The sequence below is a fragment of the Pelodiscus sinensis genome, chromosome 21 (assembly GCF_049634645.1).
Source record: "Pelodiscus sinensis isolate JC-2024 chromosome 21, ASM4963464v1, whole genome shotgun sequence".
Taxonomy (NCBI): Eukaryota; Metazoa; Chordata; order Testudines; family Trionychidae; genus Pelodiscus; species Pelodiscus sinensis.
In genome coordinates this window covers 11,396,279-11,419,740 of record NC_134731.1, presented here as the reverse complement: position 1 = coordinate 11,419,740, position 23,462 = coordinate 11,396,279, and the positions used below count along the sequence as shown (strand labels likewise).

At 50.6% G+C, this 23,462-nt stretch overlaps 1 protein-coding gene across 8 annotated transcripts in view; it reads right to left on the bottom strand.

Moving 5' to 3' along the window:
- The window catches only part of SGSM2 (small G protein signaling modulator 2), a 165,245-nt gene that overhangs the window by 118,248 nt on the left and 23,535 nt on the right, over positions 1-23,462 (bottom strand). For 3 of the 8 annotated variants that reach the window (XM_075904862.1, XM_075904863.1, XM_075904864.1), the window contains one exon: positions 17,859-17,934. In XM_075904862.1, the coding sequence (XP_075760977.1) occupies positions 17,859-17,934 (76 nt within the window). Of the gene's footprint in view, positions 1-17,858; positions 17,935-21,732; positions 22,014-23,462 lie in introns of those variants that run through there. The other 5 variants (XM_075904860.1, XM_014581392.2, XM_075904859.1 and 2 more) reach the window with 5 other exon arrangements.

The following is a 23,462-nucleotide window of genomic DNA, read 5'->3' as shown; positions in this document are numbered from 1 at the left end:
AAAGGTCACATCCCCTAGCTCTGTGGGTTTCAACCCCGGGGGTCTGCAGACTATTCCAAAGGGGTCCAACCCTCCAGGGGAAACTTTGAAAGGGTCCACAAAATTAAAAAAAAAAAAAAAAAAAAAGGTTGAAAACGACTAATTGAGGATCACAGAAGGACCTTTAAGCAGTTACATTACAGGGCCTGGACTTGGGAACTGATCTATATACCAACTGGGTTGTAAGGGTCAAGGACTGCACAGTAGTTTTGGGACTACAGCTGGATATTCAAGGTGAGTCATGCACCTCAAACCCATTCAAATCTGATCAGCGTTGGGGATCTCATGCCCTTAAACTCTTTTTGAAATTTCAGGCTAACATCATAAATCTTTGGGGGAAAAAAAAAGCTTCTGATTTAATACAGCATGGAAACCAGGTCAAATGAATGAAGAAGAAACAGTACAACAAGGAGCCTCAGAGAGGTAGCCATGCTAGCCTGTATCTGCAAATACAAGTCATGTGGCAGCTTAGGGGTGGGGAACCTTTTTTTGGGTCGGGGCCATGGACCCTCAGAAAAACCAGTCGGGGGGCACACACAAGTGAGAAGCAAAACCAGAAACACAAACAACAAAACCCTCCACCCCTCACTGACATGGCCCGACTGAGAAGACACGCCCCACATTCCCCTCGCACACCAGAGCCTAGGGGAGGCCCAGGCTAGTAGATTTTGTGTGCTCCATCCTCGCGGAGAGATGATAGGGGGGCTGGAGTACCAGCGCGGGCTCCCCCTAAGCCTTGAGGGCCAGATCCAGGCAAGTCAAGGGTGGCATTCTGCCCCCAAGCTTTAGTCTTTAAGCCAGGGGTGGGGAACCTAACGGATTTATTAGGGCCTAAGCATTAGTAGATAAAACCCCACAGCAGATGAACACTGCGGCAGTCTCTATGGGGCCACAGGACTCCTTGTTGTTTTAACAAAAAGGAAGTCGCACCCCCAGCAATGGGACAAGCCTTTGCTGAATAGTTTTACGAAGTTTAAGCCCACCATTGAAATTTAAGGCTGCAGATAGTCTGCACCGGCAGCCTTCCAGAAGCCCAAGGGACAGACCTATTTTAAAAAGAAATTTAGTACAAATAGTCAAAATACCAACAACAGTGAAGAATGAAGGGGCTGCTTGCTGAACACAAATAAGAAGTGCCGCAGCACCGGCTCGGAGCGTCATGGTGATGACTTATAGTCATAGAACCAAATGCTAATTGCTCGTTGGGGCAGGGGCTGGTTGGGGCAGGGACTGTCTTTTTGTTCCCGGTTTGTATGGTGCCTACCGGCTTGCCGACAGGGGAGGGGAGGACAAAGGGGGTTGCTGGCCCGGGGCCTGGCTATTCCAAGGAGCCCAGGGCTCCTGACCACCACCGCTGTTACTACGGCAGTAGCTGCAGCCAGAACCTCAGACCCTTTACAGTGCTGCCGGAGCCACTTGCTCCAGGGGACTCTGTGGACGGGGGAGGGGGCACTCCAGGCAGTGCAGAAGGCTGGCTGACCTGGCCCCGCCCCTTACATCGGAAGCCCTGCCCCTTCCAGGAGCATGGAGCCATGCCCCGCCCCCATCTTGCCTAGGGGTCCAGGGAGGCTGTTGCCGTAGCACCATGGGATTCCGAGGTGCTACAGCAACTGAAATAGTCCGTCACCTCCACTGACTCCGCCTTTGCACCCAGCCACAGCTCTGAACACCAACCCCAGCCCGGCAGTCCTCTCTCCCCTCCTCAGAGCCCAAGTGGGCCCAGCAGGGAACCCTAGAAGTCAATTGTCCTCAGCTATTTTAGAGCAAGGTGTGAGAATATGACACAGCAAACACGCCGCCAGCTGCCCCCCTCTTTATTATATGATGGGGGCTCCCATCATCGGCATTTCCTCTGGCTTCAGTGGTAGCCGTGCATCATGGAGAGAGAGAACACGTTCACAAGTAAGTGTTCAGGGAGCAGGAGGGGAGAAGCCACCACAATGGGGCAGAATCAGGCCTTCCTGCCTACAGATTAGCTTATAACGTCCACCTGCGTGATCGCTACTCGAGACTATTCAGGGGAGGTAAAGCATCCTTGCAAAACCAAACAGAACTGCTGTTGTAATACAGGCACAATGGGAATTCTCATCTCCATGTGACTAGGGCGCTAGATGGGTTTGCAAGGGCAGGATGCAGAAAGCACCCAAAGCCCGGATGTGAAAACTGCTTAAGGTACACATGGATACAGGCACTAGCTCATTCAAAGGGGATAGACAACATGCAGGAGTGGCCAGAGACCGGCTGCGGCAGCTGGCCACAATCAGTGCCTTCGCCTGCACAGCCGTCAATGGCTGTGATGTCATCATGGGGCGCCCCGTGATGCCATCATCAGGTGCTTGGGCCAGCGGCGCTCTAGGCAACTGCCTAGTTCACCTAGGCTCATGGGCTGCCCCTGACAACATGGAGCCCAGGGGCCATCCCTCCTCTGCACCAGGTTGCCTGCAGCAGCAAGGATACAATGATCATGCCAGGATGATGAAAAGTCCAGTGTGGCCTAGCAGAAAAGGAAGCAAACAGGGAATCATGAGATCTGGACTCTGTTCCCAGCTTTGCCGCTGATCTATATTTTTTTCACCTTGGTCAAGTCACTTCAACGCAACGTGTCTCCTTTTCCCCCTCCACCTTTTATCTGCCTTGGTGTATGCAGTCTGTGAGTGCCTACAGACAGGAACTGTTCCAAATAAGTCCATGTACAACACCTGACACAATGGGCCTCGATCACAGGTTAATTCTTTAAAGACTATTGCACTACTAGAAAGGGCTCACCTGGTCTCGAGTGCCCCCTCTTGGACAAGGATGGGTATCCGCAAGCTCCTCTGCCCCAACTGGTTCTGGGAGTGGAGGTATCCCAGATGCTCTTTCCTCCAGGGCACCTAGGAGCAGGCTTCTTTCCTACCCTCTTTTTGTAGCTGCTGGGAGTTGGGGGGAGAGAAAGGCCCACCCACCCCTCTGGGTCCCAGCCCAGGGACCATGTAAACAGAAGTTGCTTGCTAAGTGTCCTTACTGTCCACTGCTAACACACTCCCTGGCCACTTCCTCAAGAAGCTGTTCTGTCCAGCCATATCTCTCAGGGCTTTGAGATCAAGTTCTCACCGTACCCTGTCCAGGTTCTGCAATTTGCCATAGTCCACTACAGCCAGGCTGTGTCTACACTGGCATGAATTTCCGGAACTGCTTAAAATGGAATACTATTCCGTTTTCAGTTTTTCCGGAAAAGGAGCATCTACATTGGCAAGCTGCTTTTCCGGAAAAGCCCTTTTTCCGGAAAAGAGTCTGTGGCCAATGTAGACGCGCTTTTCTGGAAAAGAGCCCCGATCGCCATTTTCGCAATTGGGGCTTTTTTCCGGAAAAGACTACTGGGCTGTCTACACTGGCCCTTTTCCGGAACAGTGTTCTGGAATAAGGACTTATGCCCAAGCGGGAGCAGAATAGTTTTTCCGGAATAGCGGCTGATTTTGTACAGTAGAGCGTCGTTGCTTTTCCGGAAATTCAAGGGCCAGTGTAGACAGCTCGCAGCTTATTCCGGAAAAGCGGCTGATTTTCCGGAATAAGTGGCCCAGTGTAGACACAGCCCCGTCTTTAGCTACCTGAGGTGGGCTTCAGCTGGGTCTACAATCCAGCCCACGCTCAGAACTGTTTGAGGTGCCACTGCCTTCACAGTCAGTCCCTGGGTCTGCCTGGCTTGAGCTCCAGCAAGGAACTACCAGGCCCTGGCTCTGCAGCTTCTTTATACCGGCTTGCTGGGCCCTGATTGGCTGCAGCAGAAGCAGCCACTCTAGTTTACCTGGAGGACCTCTCTTCTGCTTTTTTCCCTGAGGCAAGGTGTGGCAAGGCCACCAGCCTCCAGCAGGGGGCTTCAGGCTTCAGCCACCCCGTCACAACTACAAATCATTAAGAATCATTATTTGAGAGTTAATATATGGACCAAGCCTAGCTACAGAGGCACCCATGCAAAGCTTGCAAATTGGATAGTATGGCTAGCGTGGGGGTTCTGTAGGGTATGCTCTTCCTTTCTGGCTTTGCAGGCATCATCTGCCCCAGAATATTTGGTACCCATCAGCATTAAGTGACGTCATAGGCCCAAATCCACAGCACAGGCCTGGAACAGCAGATCTCATTACACATACATCAAATACATTTGCTGCAAAAAAGACGCAGTCCTTTGAATCACATTAAAATTCTAATTTAAAAAAAATGCAGTTGAAAGCCAATGAAAGGGACTTTTTTTTAAAAAAGGAAGTTCTTATTATAGCACAATCTCAGCTGGCTTTGTGCATCTGGGGGAAAGAAACTCTTTAATAGGGTGTATTTCAGCTTTCAGTGGAAACGTAGTACTTACAGTATAAAGGACTAGATCTTTAAAAAAATACAGAACTAATGAAAGACCTCAGACAGGCAGAGCTTGAAGGACAACTATAAGAAAACTAGACCAGGGAAGAGTTAGAACATGAGCCACATGCTCATAAGGGAAGGAAGAAGAGTCTTCAAAGGACTAAGACTAGTTCCCAGTCTTTAATGTAGATATTAAAGGGCTGTGTTTGTGCCACAGCAATTTTGTGAGGGGTGAGATGGGAAAATCGTGACTTCTCATGAGCGAAATATCAAAAGCGGAGATCAGAGCCCCGTTGGGCTAGGCACTGCCAGAACATAATCAGAGATGGCTGTCTGTTCCAAAGTGCTTAGAGTTTAAATCCACAGGATGGACAAAGGGTGTTTAGGGGAATCAGAGATGTCGAGGGTATAATGGGGGCCAAGCCTTACCCCATGGCACCTCCTGCTGGTCGTCCTGGGAATTAGCTTTGTCCTCAGCAGGGCTCCACCTTCAGGCTGGTGCCTCACCTGCCGTTGCTCCACGCTCTCTCCACTCTCTGGTCTGGACATATGTCGCCCCTGGGATCATGGCGACCTCTTCAGGACATTGCCCTCCGGCAGCGCCCACCACACTGGTCTCTTGCCCCCTTCCAGGGGTACCAGCAGTCCTCTGCTTGCACCATCCACCGGGGCCAACAGCAGCCTCAGTCTAGCCCTTCACCTCAGGAGCAAGTACCTATCTATCTTATAGAACTGGAAGGGACCTTGAAAGGTCATCGAGTCCAGTCCCCCGCCCTCAAAGCCGGACCAAGTACCATCCCGAACAGATTTGCCCCAGATCCCTAAATGGCCCCCTCAGGGATTGAAGGTTTAGCAGGCCAATGCTCATACCACTGAGCCAACCCTCCCCCCTTGAGCTAACCGTCCACACATGCCACTCACTGTCTCTGGTGGCAGTGTGTGGTATAAAGGTGAAGGGGGGAACCCAGGCCCACCCGCTACTCTGGATCCCAGCCCAGGGACCCTTTGGCAGCAGCCTTGTCCTGCCCTCCTCCTCTTCTTCCCTCTGTTCCCTGGGCCATTTCATCCTCCTGGCCCTTACATCAAGGCCTGTGGCCTGTCAGGTATCAGGCTGGAGCCTCTCTTGCTTTGTTCTCTTGAGCCTGGCTAGCACTGCTTTATCCCAAGTGTTTCTCTGGGAAACAGTCCTGCACCCACCCTGGTCAGGACCCAACTGAGCTGTGCTTTGCTGAGCAGCTCCTTATATACAAGGCTGCCTCAGCAAGCTGCTCTCTCATTGGCGCCCTCTAAGCCCCTGTGTGATTGGCCAGGGCTCTGCCTAGGCTCCCTCCAGCCTGCTTTAACCCCTTCCCTGCCAGAGTGGGACACCTGTTCCACTACAGAAGGATTTTTGGTTCTGCCACAGACTTCTAGGGTGACCCTGTCTGCAAAGGGCTCGGACACCTTCAGATGGAAGGTGCTAGGAAAAGAGTGAAGTATTAGCATTTTATCACTTGGCCCATCCCTGAGACACAGTCATGGCTGGGGGAGGAGGGGAGGAAGCCCCGTCACACAATAGCAAGGAGAGAGTGAAGAAGAAAAGGTGCTGTTTCCAACTGAAACGCTGGGACAGGATGGAATTACTCAGGTAAGAATTTGGCCAGCATGCCCGAGTGCTGATTAATAAATAATAAAAAAATTACCTTGTGTCCTTCTATGCTTCCTTCCAGCTGAATACCCCAAAGTGCTTTGCAAGTATCCATGAACTAATACTCAAAACACTCCTGTAAGGCAGGAACAGCGCTTTTGTTCCCATTTTACAAAGGGGGAAACAGAGGCACGGGGCAGTGAAATGTTGTGCCCCTAGAGGACACTTTGTGGCAGAGCCAGGAACAGAACCCAGATCCCCTGACTCCCAGCCCTGCTGCGTTTAACCCTCGATTCTGCCCTTTTCACCCAGCTTCCACTGAGGTAGCAGCTTATCTGAAGGAGAGACGCTCGCCCCACATGCATCCGTGGGCTCATTTACAAATTGGACACTTCCCGTGACGTTGGCAGTTTGGCTGCAGGCCATTTCATCGAGGTGTTAATTCTTCAGTCCCAGCCCTGCGATTCTGTCAATCCTAAAGCACCGGCATCCAAGCAGAAATAAGGCTGCAGGTAGTTATGGACACGCACGGCTCAGGCGTAGTTCCCTGAACTAGAAGCTCTTGCTTATTCATTACTGCGAACTGATCACATCCCTATTAGAAAATGATGAACCAGAGCATCCCCTTGTTCAACAAAGCGACAAGCCGAGAGGAGGGGGGCTAGCCTTTTTCATAAGGATGACAAACCATTTTCCCTGACCCTCTGGGAAAGGAAAGATGCTGGAGAAAATGGAGGTGAAAGGGGGAGGGCATTTTCCTTGTCCTGTAGAGAAGACACTTAGTGAGCTAAGTGAGACTCAGCTCAAGTGAGGCCCAGTTCATACGCCATTAGATGTCAACACCAGTTACTGTTACCAGGGAAACAGCTCCCTGCAACCCAAGCTGGAAACACCCCCAGATCTAGTGCCCTCGGGGAACACCCATCACAAGTGATGTTACACAGATCCGATCGCTTATGAGAGAGCCAGAGTAAATACAGGAGAAATCCACCTCAGCTGCAGAGGAGTCCACGGAAACTTATGTGGAGATGGGCACCAAGGCGCCCCTCTGAGTTAAGGCAGAGGGTGCCATGCCAACAGGCATTAGGGCAGGATGTCAAGGGAGTTTTGCTTGTGTGGGTCTAACAACAAAGGGTGCCCATGGAAAGGGTGCCGGGATAGTGGATGCTACAGAGGGGCTGGATTGCCCTGGACTGGGCAGGAGCCCAAATTGATGTGGGCCTTGAGAATTTCTATTCTGTGAGGTTTTCCTCCACAACAAAACACTTCAAAGGTGCTTTTCCCCATTTAAATAGCCGCATGTGCCCAGAAGGTCCAGGCACTCTGTCACCACAAACCAGCATGCACAGCCCTGCTCTTGAGAGCCCCCTCCCACAACAAACCGTTATTGTGCACGCAGGTCAATAAGGCATGGGGGAAGGGGGGGGAAATCCTAAATAGATAAGAAACAAGTGTGGGGAGACACATCCTGAGTACAGCCCAAGCGTGCCTTTTATCTAATGAGTATCCCTGAGGCCAGGCCCGCTGTGCAGGGTAGGACAAAGGGGATATCTGCCTCAGGGCCTGGAAATTCAAAAGGGCGAGGGGCTCTGAGCCAACACCACCACTATTACTGCAGCAGCCAGCGTCCCGCCCCGGCCCCTTTAAATCACCACCAGAGTACTGGGCAGCACTGAAGGGCTGGCAAGGAAGATTAGCTCCAGCCCCACCCCTTCTTCCTGTGGCCCCACCCCTTCTGGAAGCACAGAGCAGCCCCCCAACACCTTGCCTAGGGGCCTAGCAAATCTGTCATCCCTCCTGCTTGAGACACCGGAGAAACGGTTTAGAAATGGTGCGTCCTCGGGGAATCGCCACTCTCATGCTGCCAAGACCCATGAGATTCCAGCACCCCGACTTCAAAGTCTGATCCTTCCAGCTGTTGGTCGCCTATTAAGAGGTGCTGAGCACACTGCATACCCTGTTTGATGTTGCTGGCTGTTGGGAGCTCCTCACACCTTGCAAGATCAACCTCTAAGTGTCCTCAGTGCAAGCTGCTTTCGGCTTTTCTCCTCAGCTTGTCCTGTTGTCTCCCACTCGGTCAACCTCTCTACCCTGGTTCCCCTCCAAGCACCAGGCCATGATGGTGCTGTGCCAGCAAGAATCGCGGAGGCTGAGAAGCAGGACAGGGTGGAACACAAGCCCTGAGAACTCATGCGGTTTAGAGCTAGGGGCTGGGAAGGAAACATGGGAATCTAAGTCACCTTCTGCCGTCGCATTCCATGGAGTTTGCCTCCCTTGAGTTTCCTTTTGAGTTATATGAACCCACCTTAAGTCACAACCACCAAAAGCCACCTGGTTCCCTGTCCAAACCTTGGGGAACGGAGGTGTGAGAGCTGAAACTGTTTTAGTGCAAAGGTGTATTTCAGCCCAGGCTTGCTCAGAAAGCTTTCCAGCCTTTCCACAACCCAGAGGGCAAGGAGTACGTAGGCTCAACTCCAGTGGGTTAACCAGAAGCGTTCAGCAGAATGGTCTCTTGGCTGGAGTCCGTTTGGAACAAAAGCAGGCTGGCTTCATTGCCTTCGTTTATTGCACTAACCTAGGCACATTAAGCATGAGTGCAATTTTAAAATTACATCTCACTAATCCTACAACCCTTGCTTGATGCAAAGGGCAAATAAGGGCAGCAAGATCATGTCCTAATGTAGTTTTATTGATACTGTTTTATAGTTAATTTCACCCCCTGGAACAGCTAACAACTGCTACGCAGCAGGATGTTCCTGAGACACATTAACTTTGTTGTAACAAGGAATTTTATCATATTCCAAGCAGTTATGTAACAAGGAGTTTTATCATACCATAGCTCAAGTGTTTTAGAGGCGATTATACACAGTTATTCTCAGTGACATCATCTTCTATGGCCCAAATCCCCAGGAACATTTTTCTCTTTTACTCAGACAAACTTGTGGAAGCCAATGGGATTTCTGTCCCAGTAAGGCTCTCAAGGATGGTGGCTAGAAATCCCAGTACATGCCATAAATCAATGTGTAATTATCCTGTAAAGGCACCAGCTTAGTTATTAGGCAAATCTGAGCCCTTTTTCCTATATCCAGGAAGTTGCTGCAACAGCATCAAACCTCATGGAGTTTAATAATAAACTCAGTAATAAACCATCAACTCAGCTTGCCCTGCCATGAAGAGGCTGCCAGCACAAAGACCGAGCCTTCAGCTTCCAAATATGTTAAACTGGATTCAGAAATCAAGAAACAGAATCAGTCAGTTTCCTCCAATCAAGCTCACAACCTTAAAGTACATTTGCTGCAGAAGGAAGCAAGAGCCAATATCGAACCCAATAAGAAACAAGCCAAGCATAAAGGAATGCTTGTCTCTGTGCAAACTGAGCCAAATCTTATTTGCTCAGTGCAGTGTTTTAAAAGCTAACAGATGACGGAATAAGACAACTGAATAAAATCTCCGCAAGGCATACAATGGAATGGAAGCAGCTTCTCTCCCAAGTGAATATATGTGATAAGAGTAAAGGTGAGTGCGAATCTCAAACTAAATATCTAAAGGGAGAAGAGAGTAGGGAAATCCAGACTACCCTATTTTGAAGGTCCTCATTCTACTAACACTGATCTGGACACATATGAATTCTTTCCTAGCGAATGTAGAATACTCGTTCTTTACAAAATTCTATATAAAAAGGAATAATAATTTTTTCGATTGTGTGAAAAGTAGAGCTGGAGATCAGATTTTCTGGCAGAACCAGACCAACTCCCGAGAACCCAACCTACCAAGTTTAAGTTTACACACACTTAAACCTACAGCACTCCAGAAAATCTTTCTGCCTAATATTATTTCCATTACAGGACCAACCAGAGAACTAGATTTGGAGTCCTGCCCTGCTGGGCACTGTACAAACATGGAACAGCTCCTGCCCTTGAGAGCTTTCAGTCTGGGGATGTTTTCTTTTTCAGCTGCTAAAATGCTACTCAAACTTTCCAGCCTGACTCATTCCCCCTCCATGACATACTGCAACAGCTCCTGCCAGTTCAAGAGCTGTGGGTAGAGTAAACACAACCAAAATCTCCAGTGCTGGCATCATTCATTTCTTCCCCATGAATGAAGCTCAGAAAGACGCCGCTGCTAGCAAGCTTGGTTTTTGTGTTCCTTTAAGAAATATTATTCCTGCCCCGCTGTGTGCATCATTAGGCCACGCACGCTACTGTGTCAGTACAAAGTGTGCTGCTCTAGGAGAGCAAAGCTTTGAGTCACGTAACTGGAGGTCTAAAAACCAGATGAGATCAAAGCAAAAGGGCATCACGGGGCTATAAATAGGTTGGAAAACACATGCATCTACATCCAGCCTGTTCAAAACGGTGACTCTGTCAGGGCTGGCTTTTTTGTTAGGCAGAGCATACAGAAAAACGTCATCTCGCAGATAACACGGTCACAATAACCCCCTTCCGAGTGGTGCGGGCTAGGTCCCTACTGAATAGCACGGAGGGGTAGGTAACCAAATCTCTGGGTTGAAATGTTGGCCCAGGGGAGCTGTCCCTGGTCCTGGATCACAGCATCTTTATGCTGTTTATCCTCCTGAGCTCCTCTGCGAAGCAGCTCCAGTGCTCTGAACCAGCAGGGCCTGACCAAGAGACATCGTCACAACCAGTTGAACCAGGAATAGTTCATCCGTTGGGCTCCATGATGGCACAAGCAAGATCGTGGAAACCCAGCAAAGCTCTGGAAGCTTGTTCTCTGCTCCCAGACCCAAACCACACACTGCAAGAAACAAGGACAGAGGCCTCTGTTCCCAGGCTCCATTGCAATTTGTTTGAGAAGCTGAGCATTTAGGGCAGGGTTTCTTAAACTTTTTAAGACTGAGGAACACTAAAGATTTTTTGTTGAGGAAAAAAAGGTTGCCTGCCCCTTTAAGGGCAGCCATTTTGAACTGAGTTCTCCGCAGCACACCAGTGTGCCACAAAACACAGTTTAAGAAACACTGATTGAGGGGCCCTAACGCTTTTGAACCTCTGAAGCACATGCATATTCCACCTGAGCATGTGGGAACTTTGCTATCTGTATTCATGTCAAGGTCCAGCAGAAGCAAAGCCTTAAATGCCTGCCCTGAAACTTCAGAACTACAGAAATTATCATTAGTAGTACAGAAAAATATATGGGGCCCATCATGCTAATGGGCAGTGCAAATACAGTCTCTGCCCCAAAGTGCTTACAGTACAATACAAGCAGCAAATTCAGGATCTCTCTGAATAAGAGATGCACAGGGAAAGATCATGTGAGGCAGGTTTTTATTGAGATCTGGATTAGCACAGCTCCTCATAAAACTCACTTTATCTTCTTCAATCAGTGCATTTAAGACACGGGGCCAGATCTTTAGCCAAGAGAAGTGTGTGTAGTTCTAATGAGGTGACTTGGCGTGGCTCCATACACATCAGCTGAACCATGTAATCTGCCTTTTTACATTTCCTGTGGAGACAGCTGTACCACGTCGCTAGACAGCACCATGAATGTTGCGTTGTACAGCTTGAGCCAACCAGCAGTATCAGCTCCAACCAGATTTCATTCATCCATTTGAAAACGTATTCAGGCGTTCTCAAGGGCTAAAATCCACGACCCATTGGGACAATCTGCCTCCCTGCACCCAGCATCAGCAATTCAACAGGCCTCTGGGGAATTCCACAGGGATTCTCAAAAGATACAGCACGAGGGTGGCACTCTCCAGACTCAAGCAGGCTCCAGGACCTTGACATTCCCTCTCCACAAGGAGAGAGGAGACAACCAGGGGATCCATGTTGTGGCAGCCAGTCTGGCCTCATGCCCAGAGAACAGCGGCATCAGCAGTCGCTAGGGATCTGAGTTCTACACTACACCGGGGAGTTCCATAGAGTGAAATTCTTCCCCCGGAAGCCCTTAAATGAGGAACAATGAGTCCACCCCCCAACCCCTCACAGGGTTTATTCCATACCCTGATGCCTGTTGATCCCCCACACAGTGGTTCATGGTCACTGACACAGTGATAGGGGCCCTACCCTGCCCTCCAGACGTTGGCCTATGCTAAAATGGCCCAAAGCTGCTCTTCAGGCAGCCTCTCCGTGCATCCATCCATTCAGCACAACCAAGAGAGCCGGCTAAACACTACCTGCATGGTGGGGGAAGGATCTATCTGCAACGGACTCTCTTGCGCTCCTCCTGTGGGCTCTGAAAAATACCTCCATGCCGCAGGTCCCACCTACCCCATGCAGAATGAGCAGGGTTTGAGGAGACAAAGCATATGAGGGAAGGAGCATGGGTTTGCCAAGTCACACAGCCTCTTGTAGCCGCTCAAGGTCTAGCAAGACTCGCCTTGCATTTAGCACACTACATGCCAAGGACCAAAAAGCAAACAGTGTATTTAGAGAGGCTCTCGTTAAGCCCAGCTTTGCAGGAGCGTAAAATGATTCACAAGTACCCTATAGCTATAAAAAGAAGATTCGCGGCAAGTGACTCACCTACTGAGTTTTAAATAGAGGGAGAATACATCTCCTGGAAACAGACAGCGCTGGAAAACCCAAGGCAGGGCCCAGCCAGGCCCTGTTTAGCCAAGTCTGTTGGAAACACTGTGACATTTCTCTACTCAATTAGCTAAGGTGATATCAAAACACCCTGCTTCCCCTACTCCTTGTACAGAGATAATTATCCTCTCTTCTTACATTCAAAGCAGCAGCGCCGCTTCAAGTCCAAATACTTTCTTAGGCTAATCAAGACTGTCTAGCAACAGCAAGCTGGCTAATGAAGTGTTTCTCACTCCTTAGTCCTGTCACAATATCACACATATTCAGAACAAGAGCCCAGCTGGAGATGGGGGACGGTGACAGGAATTTTTAACAGTGTCGCTTAATTTCAGGGGAAGGATTTATCAACTACTAACAGTTGCCTTTTCTCCCCTTCACGCAGACATCACCCTGGCTAATATTCCTCTGCGGTGCAGGAATACAAACTGGGTAGCACGCCAGGCAGTCGCTGTGAAAAATGAGAGATGACTTACAAGTATAAAATATGCATCACATGGTTCTAGCCCTAGCCCTACCTATGTTGAGTGGTACATGGACTATACACAACATTTCACGGTCCAAGCCTCAGCCAAGATCAGGGGCTTGTGGCCAGTGCTTAGAATTTTTGTCACGTGCCTCATGCTATTTGGCACTACAGTGTAATCTTAAAAGTCGAGCGTCTAGAGCCATGGGAGTAAACAAGAAACTTGGCTGCCATTTTTTTTAAAATTAAGCAACCGTCTAGCCCTCCTGGCTGCAGCAAAAAGGTGATTCCCCGAAAGCAAATAAAAACAACCCCAAATTTACTTTTTCTAGTTCTCATGATTTTTCAGGCCTGACTCCTTGATTTTTTTAAAGGTCTAGGCTTGCTTGGCAGGACTGCTACTGTGCAAAATGCTGTAGATAGACAGAGTGAGAAGAAGTCCCTGCCCCAGAAAACTTACAGATGAAGGCTCCCCTCCATGCTACCAAGTAAACCCATGCTAACTCCCACTGAAGTTGGCAGGAGTCAGCCAACAGGGTGTTGGAGCATTGGGGTCTATGTGGACAAGGCAGGCAAAGGGAAGAAGAAGAAACTAAAATAGCATCCACTGGGGTCTCCATGTAAAGAATTCGGACAATTATTTAAAATGCAGGTACCCACTAACAGTGGCCAACAAACACACCAGGCCCCTGGGCAAGGCAGGGGGAGGGGCTAGCTCCATGCCCCCAGAAGGGGCTGGGCCTTGGGTGGAAGGGGTGGGGCTCCAACAGCCATTTCAAGGGTCCGTGGCTCTGGCCGCTGCCACTGCTGCACTGGCGGTGGCGGCCGAGAGCCCTGTTGGCCTTTTTGCCCCTCCTCCTTGGTGGGCTTGCCCACTACACAGAGCCTCCAAGAGCGACAGCGGCAAACCCACCCCCTGCAAAAGTCAGAGCTACAGTGCCCCAGCCACAAACCAAAGAAAGAGCGGGGTCTAGCAAACGCATAGTTAAGGACTTGGCCAACGGCAGGGAAGTGGCGGGATGGGGGGAGGGGAGGGGGAAGAGAGGAGGGGAGTAACCATGGATACACCAAGGAGCGGATTCTGACCTGGAGGAGGGGTGTAGGGTCTGGGAGGAGGCTGTGACCCAGAGTAAGGGTACGGGGGGGGGGGGGGGGGGGGGCAGAGAGTTCCAGGGGAGGGAGGGGCTGGGAGGCGCTTACCTAGATGGATCCTGGCGAGCAACCCAGTGGGACCTTCAGTCAGGCTCCCTGCTCCACGTGTGCTCCCTGCACATTGTGTTCTTCTGGGCGGGGAGGGGGACAAGGGGAGGGGCACTTCACACGCTGCCTGTGCCACAAACTGGCCAATGGGAGCTGCACAATTGTGCTAGGGACGGAAGTGTCATGTGGAGCGGGGCTCACGGTGTTTAGTAAAGGATAGGACCCCTGCAGCTGGCTGCTTTGAGCAGTGCGTGGGTGCACAGGAAGCCTGCCTGAGGCTCTTGCTGGGCCGTGGGACAGTGGAAGGCTGGATTTGGTGGTTTGCCAGCCCCTGAACTAAAGCCTCACCCAGGTGGTTAAATGTAGCCAATGATACAGATCTTCAATAACCATAAAGGAAACAGAGACAAGAACGTGTCAGTCCAGTGGGCCCCAGCATCAATACAGCAGTTGTCACACAGCTTAATGCATAACTGGGCTGAGGAGACCGATATAAGGACATAAGGTATTTATCTGGCCACCATTGCCGTATTATGTAAGCACCTCAGGACTTGTAACGTATGATTCTAGAATAAGTTCATAGAGGAGAGATCCATCAATAACTATCAAAGATGCAACCCCCCATGCTCTGGGAATGTTGAACTGCCAGGAACCAGACCTTGGTCAAGTCACTTATTCTCTCTGCGACACAGGTCATTTGATAACTGCACCGTTCTGTGGATTCCCTCTGCAGCATCCGGCACTGGCCAGTGTCGAAGACAGGCTGGCTAGATGGACCACTGGCCTGGCTCTGTATGGCCACTCGTATGTTCTTGAGGAAACAACACCAGTGGAGACAAAGCATGTGTCTAAGTGTCTCCCTTAGATCATGAGCAGCTATTCAGATACATCATGCATAACATGCCCCATTTCACTCACAGTCATGGAAAGTAAGATGTGCCAAAGAAAAACTGAAAATTGTGTAGCAAAATGGTTGCTGTAGGCGTCAAAAACCTTCCCTAATTTTTACTACAGGTTGAACCTCTCTGGTCTGGCACGATTTTAGTGCCCACTTATGATGGGTATGGCCAAGTTTCCCACAGTCCCACAAAATTTGTTTACAGCCATCAGTCCTGGCTCTCAGTGTTCTGTGTTGTTCTCTAGCTCTAATTTACCTGTAAATGTCTTCTAAGAGCCCAGTCAGCAGTGGAAGTGTTGGTAATGCTGCTAGACAACATCGACCTCCTGTGATTCAGGAAATTCTCTGGTTCAGCACCAGTCAGGTCTTGAAGGTGCTGAACTAGAGAGGTTCAACATGTATTTCTACTCTAGAAAGATCAATCGCACCATTTGGAAAGATCTTTCAGGCCAGACTCTGCCACCTTACTTGTACCGACTAGCACCTTACTCCTCAAATAGTGCTAGTGGAGCAACGGAACTACTTGTGGATGATGGTACTTTTAATGGGAATACAGGCACTCTTCGGCTACGTCTATATTAGCAAGATTTTGCGCAAATACTCTTTAACGCAAGAGTTTTTGAATTAGAGTATTTGAGTAAGAGAGCGTCTACACTGGCATGTGCTTTTGCCAAGAGCATCCGTGCCAGTGTAGACGCTCTCTTGCGCAAGAAAGCTCCGATGGCCATTTTAAACATCGGGCTTTCTTGCGCAAGAAATTGATGTTGCCTGTCTACACTGGCCTCTTTACGCAAGAGGGCTTATGCCTGAGCGGGAGCGTCAGAGTATTTGCACAAGCAGCACTGATTTTATACATTAGAACATCAGTGTTCTTGCACAAGTACTTGCGGCCAGTGTAGACAGGTGGCAAGATTTTGCACAAAAGGAGCCGCTTTTGCGCAAAAACTTGCCAATGTAGATGTAGCCTCTAAGTTACAAACGCCCGGCTTATGAACATCCACAAACAAAAGCTCACCTGCAGCCTCAGGCATGGCCGTCCTTAGGATTTATGGGGAGATGACGATTTGAGAGAGATGTGATTCTATCATCTGTAGTGTAGGCTATGTCTACACTACAGAGTTGGGTTTTTTTCCTTCAGAAAAACAGTCATTTTTCCGAAAAAACTTCACTTATGTCCACACTGCAATCGCATTCTTTCGGGGGGGGGGGGGGGAGGGGAAATCAAAAGAACAGGAGGGTTTTTTCCGACATTGGTAAACCCCTTTCTATGAGGAAGAAGCCTTTTTCTGAAAGAGCTCTTTCGGAAAAAGGCATGTGTGGACGGGGAAGAGGAGTTCTTGTGAAGAGGAGGCAAGAGGAAAAAGCACAGGTGCCCTGGTGGCCCCTCCATCCATAGCTGAAATGCAAGATAGCGTCCACACTGAATGGACGCGATCTTTGAAAAAAGCAGATCTTTTTTCAATGCACTTTGGCAGTTTGGATGTGCTCTTTTGGACAAAGTGATTTCGGAAAAGCTCTTCTGGAAAAGCTTCTTCCGAAAGAAGCCTGCAGTCTAGAGTAGCCTAAGACCCAGCGGTGCCCCACATTTTTGGATGCCCTACGTAGATGTGTATTCTGCGTATGGATAAGGATGGCCCTGGCCTCAGGGGAGCAGCAAGAGGTGCAGATTGTGGTAAGCGGCTCAGGTGCTGACCAGAGGACTCCAGAGGAGTAGGGGGCGGTTGAGCAGCCAGTGGCTGGAAGGAAGCAGCTCTTTAGAGGGGAAACTGCTGCTTCTCTTCATCCGCCAGCTGCACAGCCACCTCCTGGGCCTTCAGAGTCCTCCAGCCTGTGCTTGCGCCATTCGCCACCTCCAGGTGAGCAGGGGTTGGGTGTAGCCTGTGGAAGACGGGGGTGACCAGGGGATGAGTTTGGCTGCAGGAGCCCACAAGAGGGAGCAGGACAGTGGCCTGAGGATGCCCCTAAAATCTCCTTCAGAATCTCCCCGGTGCCTTTGAAAAATCTCTGCCTAGACCGACACGCACAAAAATATCAGGCAGGACAGAAGTGTGAGGGTCCTCGTTGTGAGTAAAGCTACAACTCCCAAGCTATCCCGATCTCGCAAACATACAGGTCACTTTTCAGGAGACCTACTCAAGTTTCTTCACACCCCGCTTCTAAGGCAGCAATACTGTTTACCGGCAATATTCAGCGCACCCCCAGCCTTTGTATTCTCAAAGTGCCAGACTAGCCAGCCTTCTTCACAGCAGTCATATAACGGGGAGGTGGGGCTGTCCTTACTGTACAGATGGAGAAACTAGCACGACATGGTAAATGACTTGTCCAAAAATTATTTCCTGTTCTTGGTCCACTAACCCGCACTGCCTCCTGCTCTGTTGACTGGTTGTGCCTGGCACTATACAAACATACAGTGCCCCACAGAATTTACAGTCTAAACAGAGAACACAGACAAAGGATGGGAAAAGAAAGAGAGAAAAGTGACTTGCAGCAAGTCAGGAGTCAAGCCAGTCTGCTCCATCCTGCCTCAAAGCCCAAGCACAGGACCACGGATAATGGGATATGTACTACTGCCATGCAAACATAAAAGGGGCTAAATATGAGGTCACTGGCAGGAGGATGGGGCATTTCTTGACTTTTGGAGCATTCAGCTCTCTGCTTTTGCAATGCTCCTACAGGGGAGCAAGCATGGATTTAATAATGCAATTAAGACGACAGGCAATGTTAGTGGAACCCATCTGCAAATGTTGCATTTACCACATAAGGCGATGATGTGACTGCTGTCTTCGTGCACAAATTTCCTGGTGACAGCTTCTTCCATTATCTGCTTTACCTGAAAGAAAAGACAAAGCATATTGACCGGGTGGATTTTACATGCTGGTTCCATCAACTCTGTGGAAGGAGAGTCCAAAGAGGATTATTTTCCTTCTTACAAACATCAGACGTTTACCTTGACTTGAACGGTTTCCGTACTTGTCACTGCAGGCATTGTGCCAGGATTCATTTCTATGTCCCAGGACAACTGAAATGCCCTTAAATGTGTCACCCCAGCTGCATATCAGCAGCAAGCTGAAGGACAGGAGACAGGAACACCTACAGCAGTGGTTTTCAAACTATGGGTCGTGACCCAGCACTGGGTCATGGAATGTCAGGCACTGGGTCTCGTTGCTGCAGGGGGATCAGGTGACCAGTGGGGGCGCTAAGGCAGCTCCCTGCCTGTTCTGGCACCCAGACTGTGCTGTGCCCCAGAAGTGGCCACAAGCAGACCCAGCTCCTAGACGGGGGACGGGGGAGCACACAGGGCTCTGTGCACTGTCCCTGCCTCGAGCACTAGCTCCGCACTCCCATTGGCTGGGGACCGGCTGCTGGCTGCTTCTGGGGCGCAGCATAATCTGTGTGCCTTAACACCCCCGCTGCACTGCTGACCGGGAGTCGCTGTGGCTAAGTCCCTCCTGCCCCAGCCCTGAACCCCCTCCTACAGCCCCATCCCGGAGCCCACACTCTAGTCAAATGATGTTGGGTCGTGGGCATCAACAATTTTCTTCAACTGAATCATGAGAAAAAAAGTTTGAAAACCGCTGGACTAAAACGCCAGGTGCAGTCCTGCAGAGGTGCTAGGGAGGTAGCCAACGATTCCTCAGCAGCTTTGCTGCACCGTAGAGCCAAACACTACCTCCCACCCTGGATCCTTAGGCTTGCGAATGACAGGACAGTAGGCCAAAGAGACTGGGAAGCAAAGGGTTCACCACCCCACGCTGCTCTCTGGTGTTGATGGGGTGGGACCTGGGGCTATCACACAGAAGACAGCTGGTCCAGTGTTTAGGACTAGTCTTGGAGCTGGAAACCCAGGCAAGGCTTCCCGAGGGGATGCATCTCCACCACACTCAGAAATGTGACAGCAACGTATCTCAGGCAGCTTCGGTCCAGCTAGCGAGAATAACAGTAGCAGCAATGCCATGGCAGCATGCGCTAGCCGCTTGTTTGAGTACATCCCTGGGGCCCGGCCAGGGCTGCCGCAGCTTCATCGCTATCGTTATTGGCGCTGGCCAGATCACAACTAGCTCAGGTACGTCTACACACGCTCTGGGCACAGCCCTGACTGCGGTACGGAGAAACCCCTCGCCTCAGATTCACTCCCATCTGCCCTGGTCAGGGACAGAAACGAGGTTTGGCTGACGCAGGAGAGAGATGCAGCCACCACAGCTCAGCACGAGCTGGAGTCCACTCCCACGTATGTTTACACAGGGACACCTGTGCAAACCCACCGAAAGCAGGGCCTGCCGTGACGAGGTTGCCGAGGTGCCACAGAGTGGCATGGGGCCTCTGGAGCCTTTATTACAACAGACGATGAAGGAGAGGAAAAGCACCCAGCTTGACTATCAGACCCCAGGTTGAGTCTGCAGGACTAGTAAGTTAGAAGAGACTTTTTTTGGGCAATAATCAAACTCCTTAAGGAAGCCACTGAGAGACAATTTGTACCAATCCCCGCCGAACAGGAGAAATACATTTTAAAGCAACGATGGGCAACCTAGGCTAGTGAGTGGGCCTCCTTCAGCTCAGAGGGCCGCAAGATTGTCATGACCAAGACAGTCTCCCAGGACAGGGTGGATTTGCTCCCTGTGCTGGCGTCCCTAGAATTTGCAGGATATGCCGACTGACACTGCAGCGATGCTTGGATTGGCTGCAAAGGGAGCGCCCGGCTCTCCTAGTCAGCATGGCGTGCAGTTAGCACCCACCTCACATCACCCTCACTTTACGTACGCGTCACGTTAGTAATACTCAGGGCTCAACAAATAATGTAATCTACTCGCCACAGGCGAGTAGATTACAACCCGGAAGAGCCGGCACAGAGCGATCTGCGCATGCGCAGAGCGCAGAACCGCGCGGCTGGCGAGCGGGGCTCACCGCCGCTTGGCGAGCTCTGGTAATACTGATATGAAGGAAACGACATGGACAAAAACAGACCCCGCCAAAGGGCTTGCGAGGCCCAAGGCAGGACGCTGGGAGCGGGGCCCCAAGCTCGGGCCAGGCCCAAGGCAGGACGCTGGGAGCGGGGCCCCAAGCTCGGGCCAGGCCCAAGGCAGGACGCTGGGAGCGGGGCCCCAAGCTCAGGCCAGGCCCAAGGCAGGATGCTGGGAGCGGGGCCCAAGGCAGGACGCTGGGAGCGGGGCCCCAAGCTCAGGAGGGGCCCAAGGCAGGACACTGGGTGCAGGGCCCAAGGCAGGACGCTGGGAGCGGGGCCCAAGGCAGGATGCTGGGAGCGGGGCCCCAAGCTCGGGCCAGGCCCAAGGCAGGACGCTGGGAGCGGGGCCCCAAGCTCAGGCCAGGCCCACGGCAGGACGCTGGGAGCGGGGCCCACGGCAGGACACTGGGAGCAGGGCCCCAAGCTCAGGAGGGGCCCAAGGCAGGACACTGGGTGCAGGGCCCAAGGCAGGACGCGGGGGGGCGAGGCCCCGGGCCTGGCTGGTGGATGGTGAATAATCAGCAGCGCGGGACCCAAGCATGTGTCTTGCTCACCTTGCCCTAGGGCCGGGCCTAGACAAAACCAGTGGAATCTGGCAACCCTGCTCGTGAGCAATGGCAAACAAAACGTCTCACGGGCCACATTGGGATGGCCGCATGGAGCCTGGGGTCATAAGCTGCCCACCATGGCTCTAACGTGCCCAATGGGGCCTTTGGACAGTGAAGTCCTTAGTGCAAGTTTCCATGTACTTGCACAAACCCTTCAGAACGAGACCTGCATTTGCTTTCCTGCACATAGCTACTTATATACAACAATTCTATCCACTGTGCTTTCTCTACCGAGCGCTGGCGTTTTTCAAACCTCCACCGACTCTCCCATCGCTCTCAGGAGACAAGCATCCTCCGAGAGGTTTCCAGTGACCTTTCAAACGTATTAGGCAGAGAGAAAAACCCGAGCGCAGGCTGACTGCAAATGGATTACGGCGAGGGGGCCAGGCAGTGACATTTTGTAGCAACAGCTCTGACAAATGCTTCCTGACACCGATCTCTTTGCAGGTGGGCTGAGTCAACAGAAGCAAGTCTATTTGAAAGGGAGGCATGCAGGGTTTCAACTGAGCAACTCCCAGAGTCAGAAAAGAAAGAAAGCAGGTGCAGCACAGCTAACGCCCACCCGCACTGCTTTGAAATTCTTTTCCCCAGACCTGCCAGAAGCAGGTTTGGGAGAAGATCTCGTTCTAGATGGAGGGAGTTTGAAATAAAATGCTAAAGCCAGGTAACAACTGCACAGATCATGCCTTATATTATTCACGTCTTACGTGCATGGCTAAGTGGTCTAAGTGTCTCTACACGGGATAGTACAACCACACCCAGTAGGTGTGTGAGTTACACATGCATAAGATTTTATGTTTATATATGAAAGAGGGCAGTGTGGCCTACTGGATAGAGCACTAAGCTGGGAATAAAGAGACTTGGGTGCCCACTGGGAAAGCTTGGGCAAGTCTTGCTTGCACCCCAGTTTCCCCATGGGTACAAGTCTCTCCTTTGTTAAGTGCTTTGAGGCCTATGGACAAAAAGCCCTATATGAGAGCTAAGTTTTACTCTGTATTGACAAAACTGAACATCTGTAATGGAAAACTTGTTCAGAGTGGGGTGTATTCTTAGTACTCACACTAGGGTAGAGCCCAAAGACTGCCTTGGAGACCAGAGTCCCGTTGTGAGAGGCGCTGTAAAAAACAGAGCAGCTGAGAGTCCCAGTCCCAAAGACCTTATAGTCTAATGAGCCGTGATGAACAAGTATTATCAACTTCATTTCCGAGAAGAGGAACTGAGGCTCCAGGCGCATTAAGGACTAACTCAAGACCATGCAGGGAGTCTGCCACAGAGCCAAGAATTCAGCCCCGATCTCCAGAGTCCTAGTCCAATGCATTAATCAAAGCACAATGCTTTTTCAGTATAAACACTCACAGGGGATAGATAAATGGGCAAGACTGTCTCCCATCACCACCTTCAATATTATCTCTCCCCCCACCCCCGCCCAGGGGCCGGAGAGGAAATAATGTTGTTTATGTATTTCCACTACTTTACACCTACTTACGCTTTTATCCCCACATGAACAATTCCTCCCCTTAACAGCCAGGCACAAACCCATAATTTCCTCTTAAGTAGATCTCACTTCTCTCCTAGGATGTGCAATCACCTTCCGCGTATTCAAAGAGTGATAAAACCACTTATCAGCCATTATTGCTCAGCGGCAGAAAGGGACGAAATGGCTTGATGACAGGCCTTCACATCTGCCGGACCATATGTTAGCTCGCTTCAACGCCAGCAATAAAAGAAGAGGAAGTTTTCAGGACGGAGAAACCCCCTGTCACCAGGCATTCCCCACCTGGGTTTGCAGACCCCAAGGAAGAGGCGTGGTTGGTGCCAGCGTCTCGGCCACCAATTCAAACTCCTCTTTGCTTTCAGATTCCATGTCACTAGGCTCCTGCTACTTGTGATACTGTGTCCTCTCCCGCACCACATCTCCAAGGCAAACATAGTTCTATAGCTGCCCATCTGTTCCTGGAACACCAAGTCAGCCACGCCTCCCCACTTTCCCAATTTAGGGGGGGTCAGCTTATGATTTTGTACAGCACAGTGAGGCCAAGGTGCATGACTGGCTCCTAAATGCTAGCCCAGTACCATCAATACACAACATGCTATCGGAAGCCATCAAAAAGAGCATGGAGGGGCTGTTGCTTCTGAGGCAGAAGTTTCCTTCCAGTGTTGAAAAACTTTCCAGCAAATAGGCTGCCCATAGAACACACACTCCTATCCTCTCCTTCATGAGGGAGGAATCATTGGATAACCATGGCGGGAAGCACGGAGAGGAGCGGCCATTAACATAGCTCCATGTCCACAGCTCAGCTTTGGAGAGGAAACAATCACTCCGGGGTCCAGCAAAAGAATTAAACTCGGCTGCAGCATGTGGCTTGTCCTTGCCTGAATGTGAGATGACTTTCACAACTGGTTAACATGACCTTCTCCCTGAGTGAGCCGGGGTAGAGTTATGTGATCCACGTTGGGGGTGGAGAAGGTTTGAGAGGAGGAAGAGACATGCAGATCAGTCAGAGATTGGGAGATTTCTGAGGGGAAGGTTATAAAATGCAGAGGCAACAGATCATAGACTGGAGCAGATTAGAATCTATACTAATCTAACTAATAATGGTTAACCGGCCTGCTGCATCGTGCCATGGGTGGGGGACTGTTCAGGCCAGGCTGGGCATCAGTTATCTGGCTACCAGTAACCATCATCCAGTAAGGGTTACTGGGTAACTAGTTACCCATTTAAATCCCCACTCACAAATCCAGATGGTGATGGTGAAGGAGAAAGCTCAGATTTTAACTGTGCTCATTGAA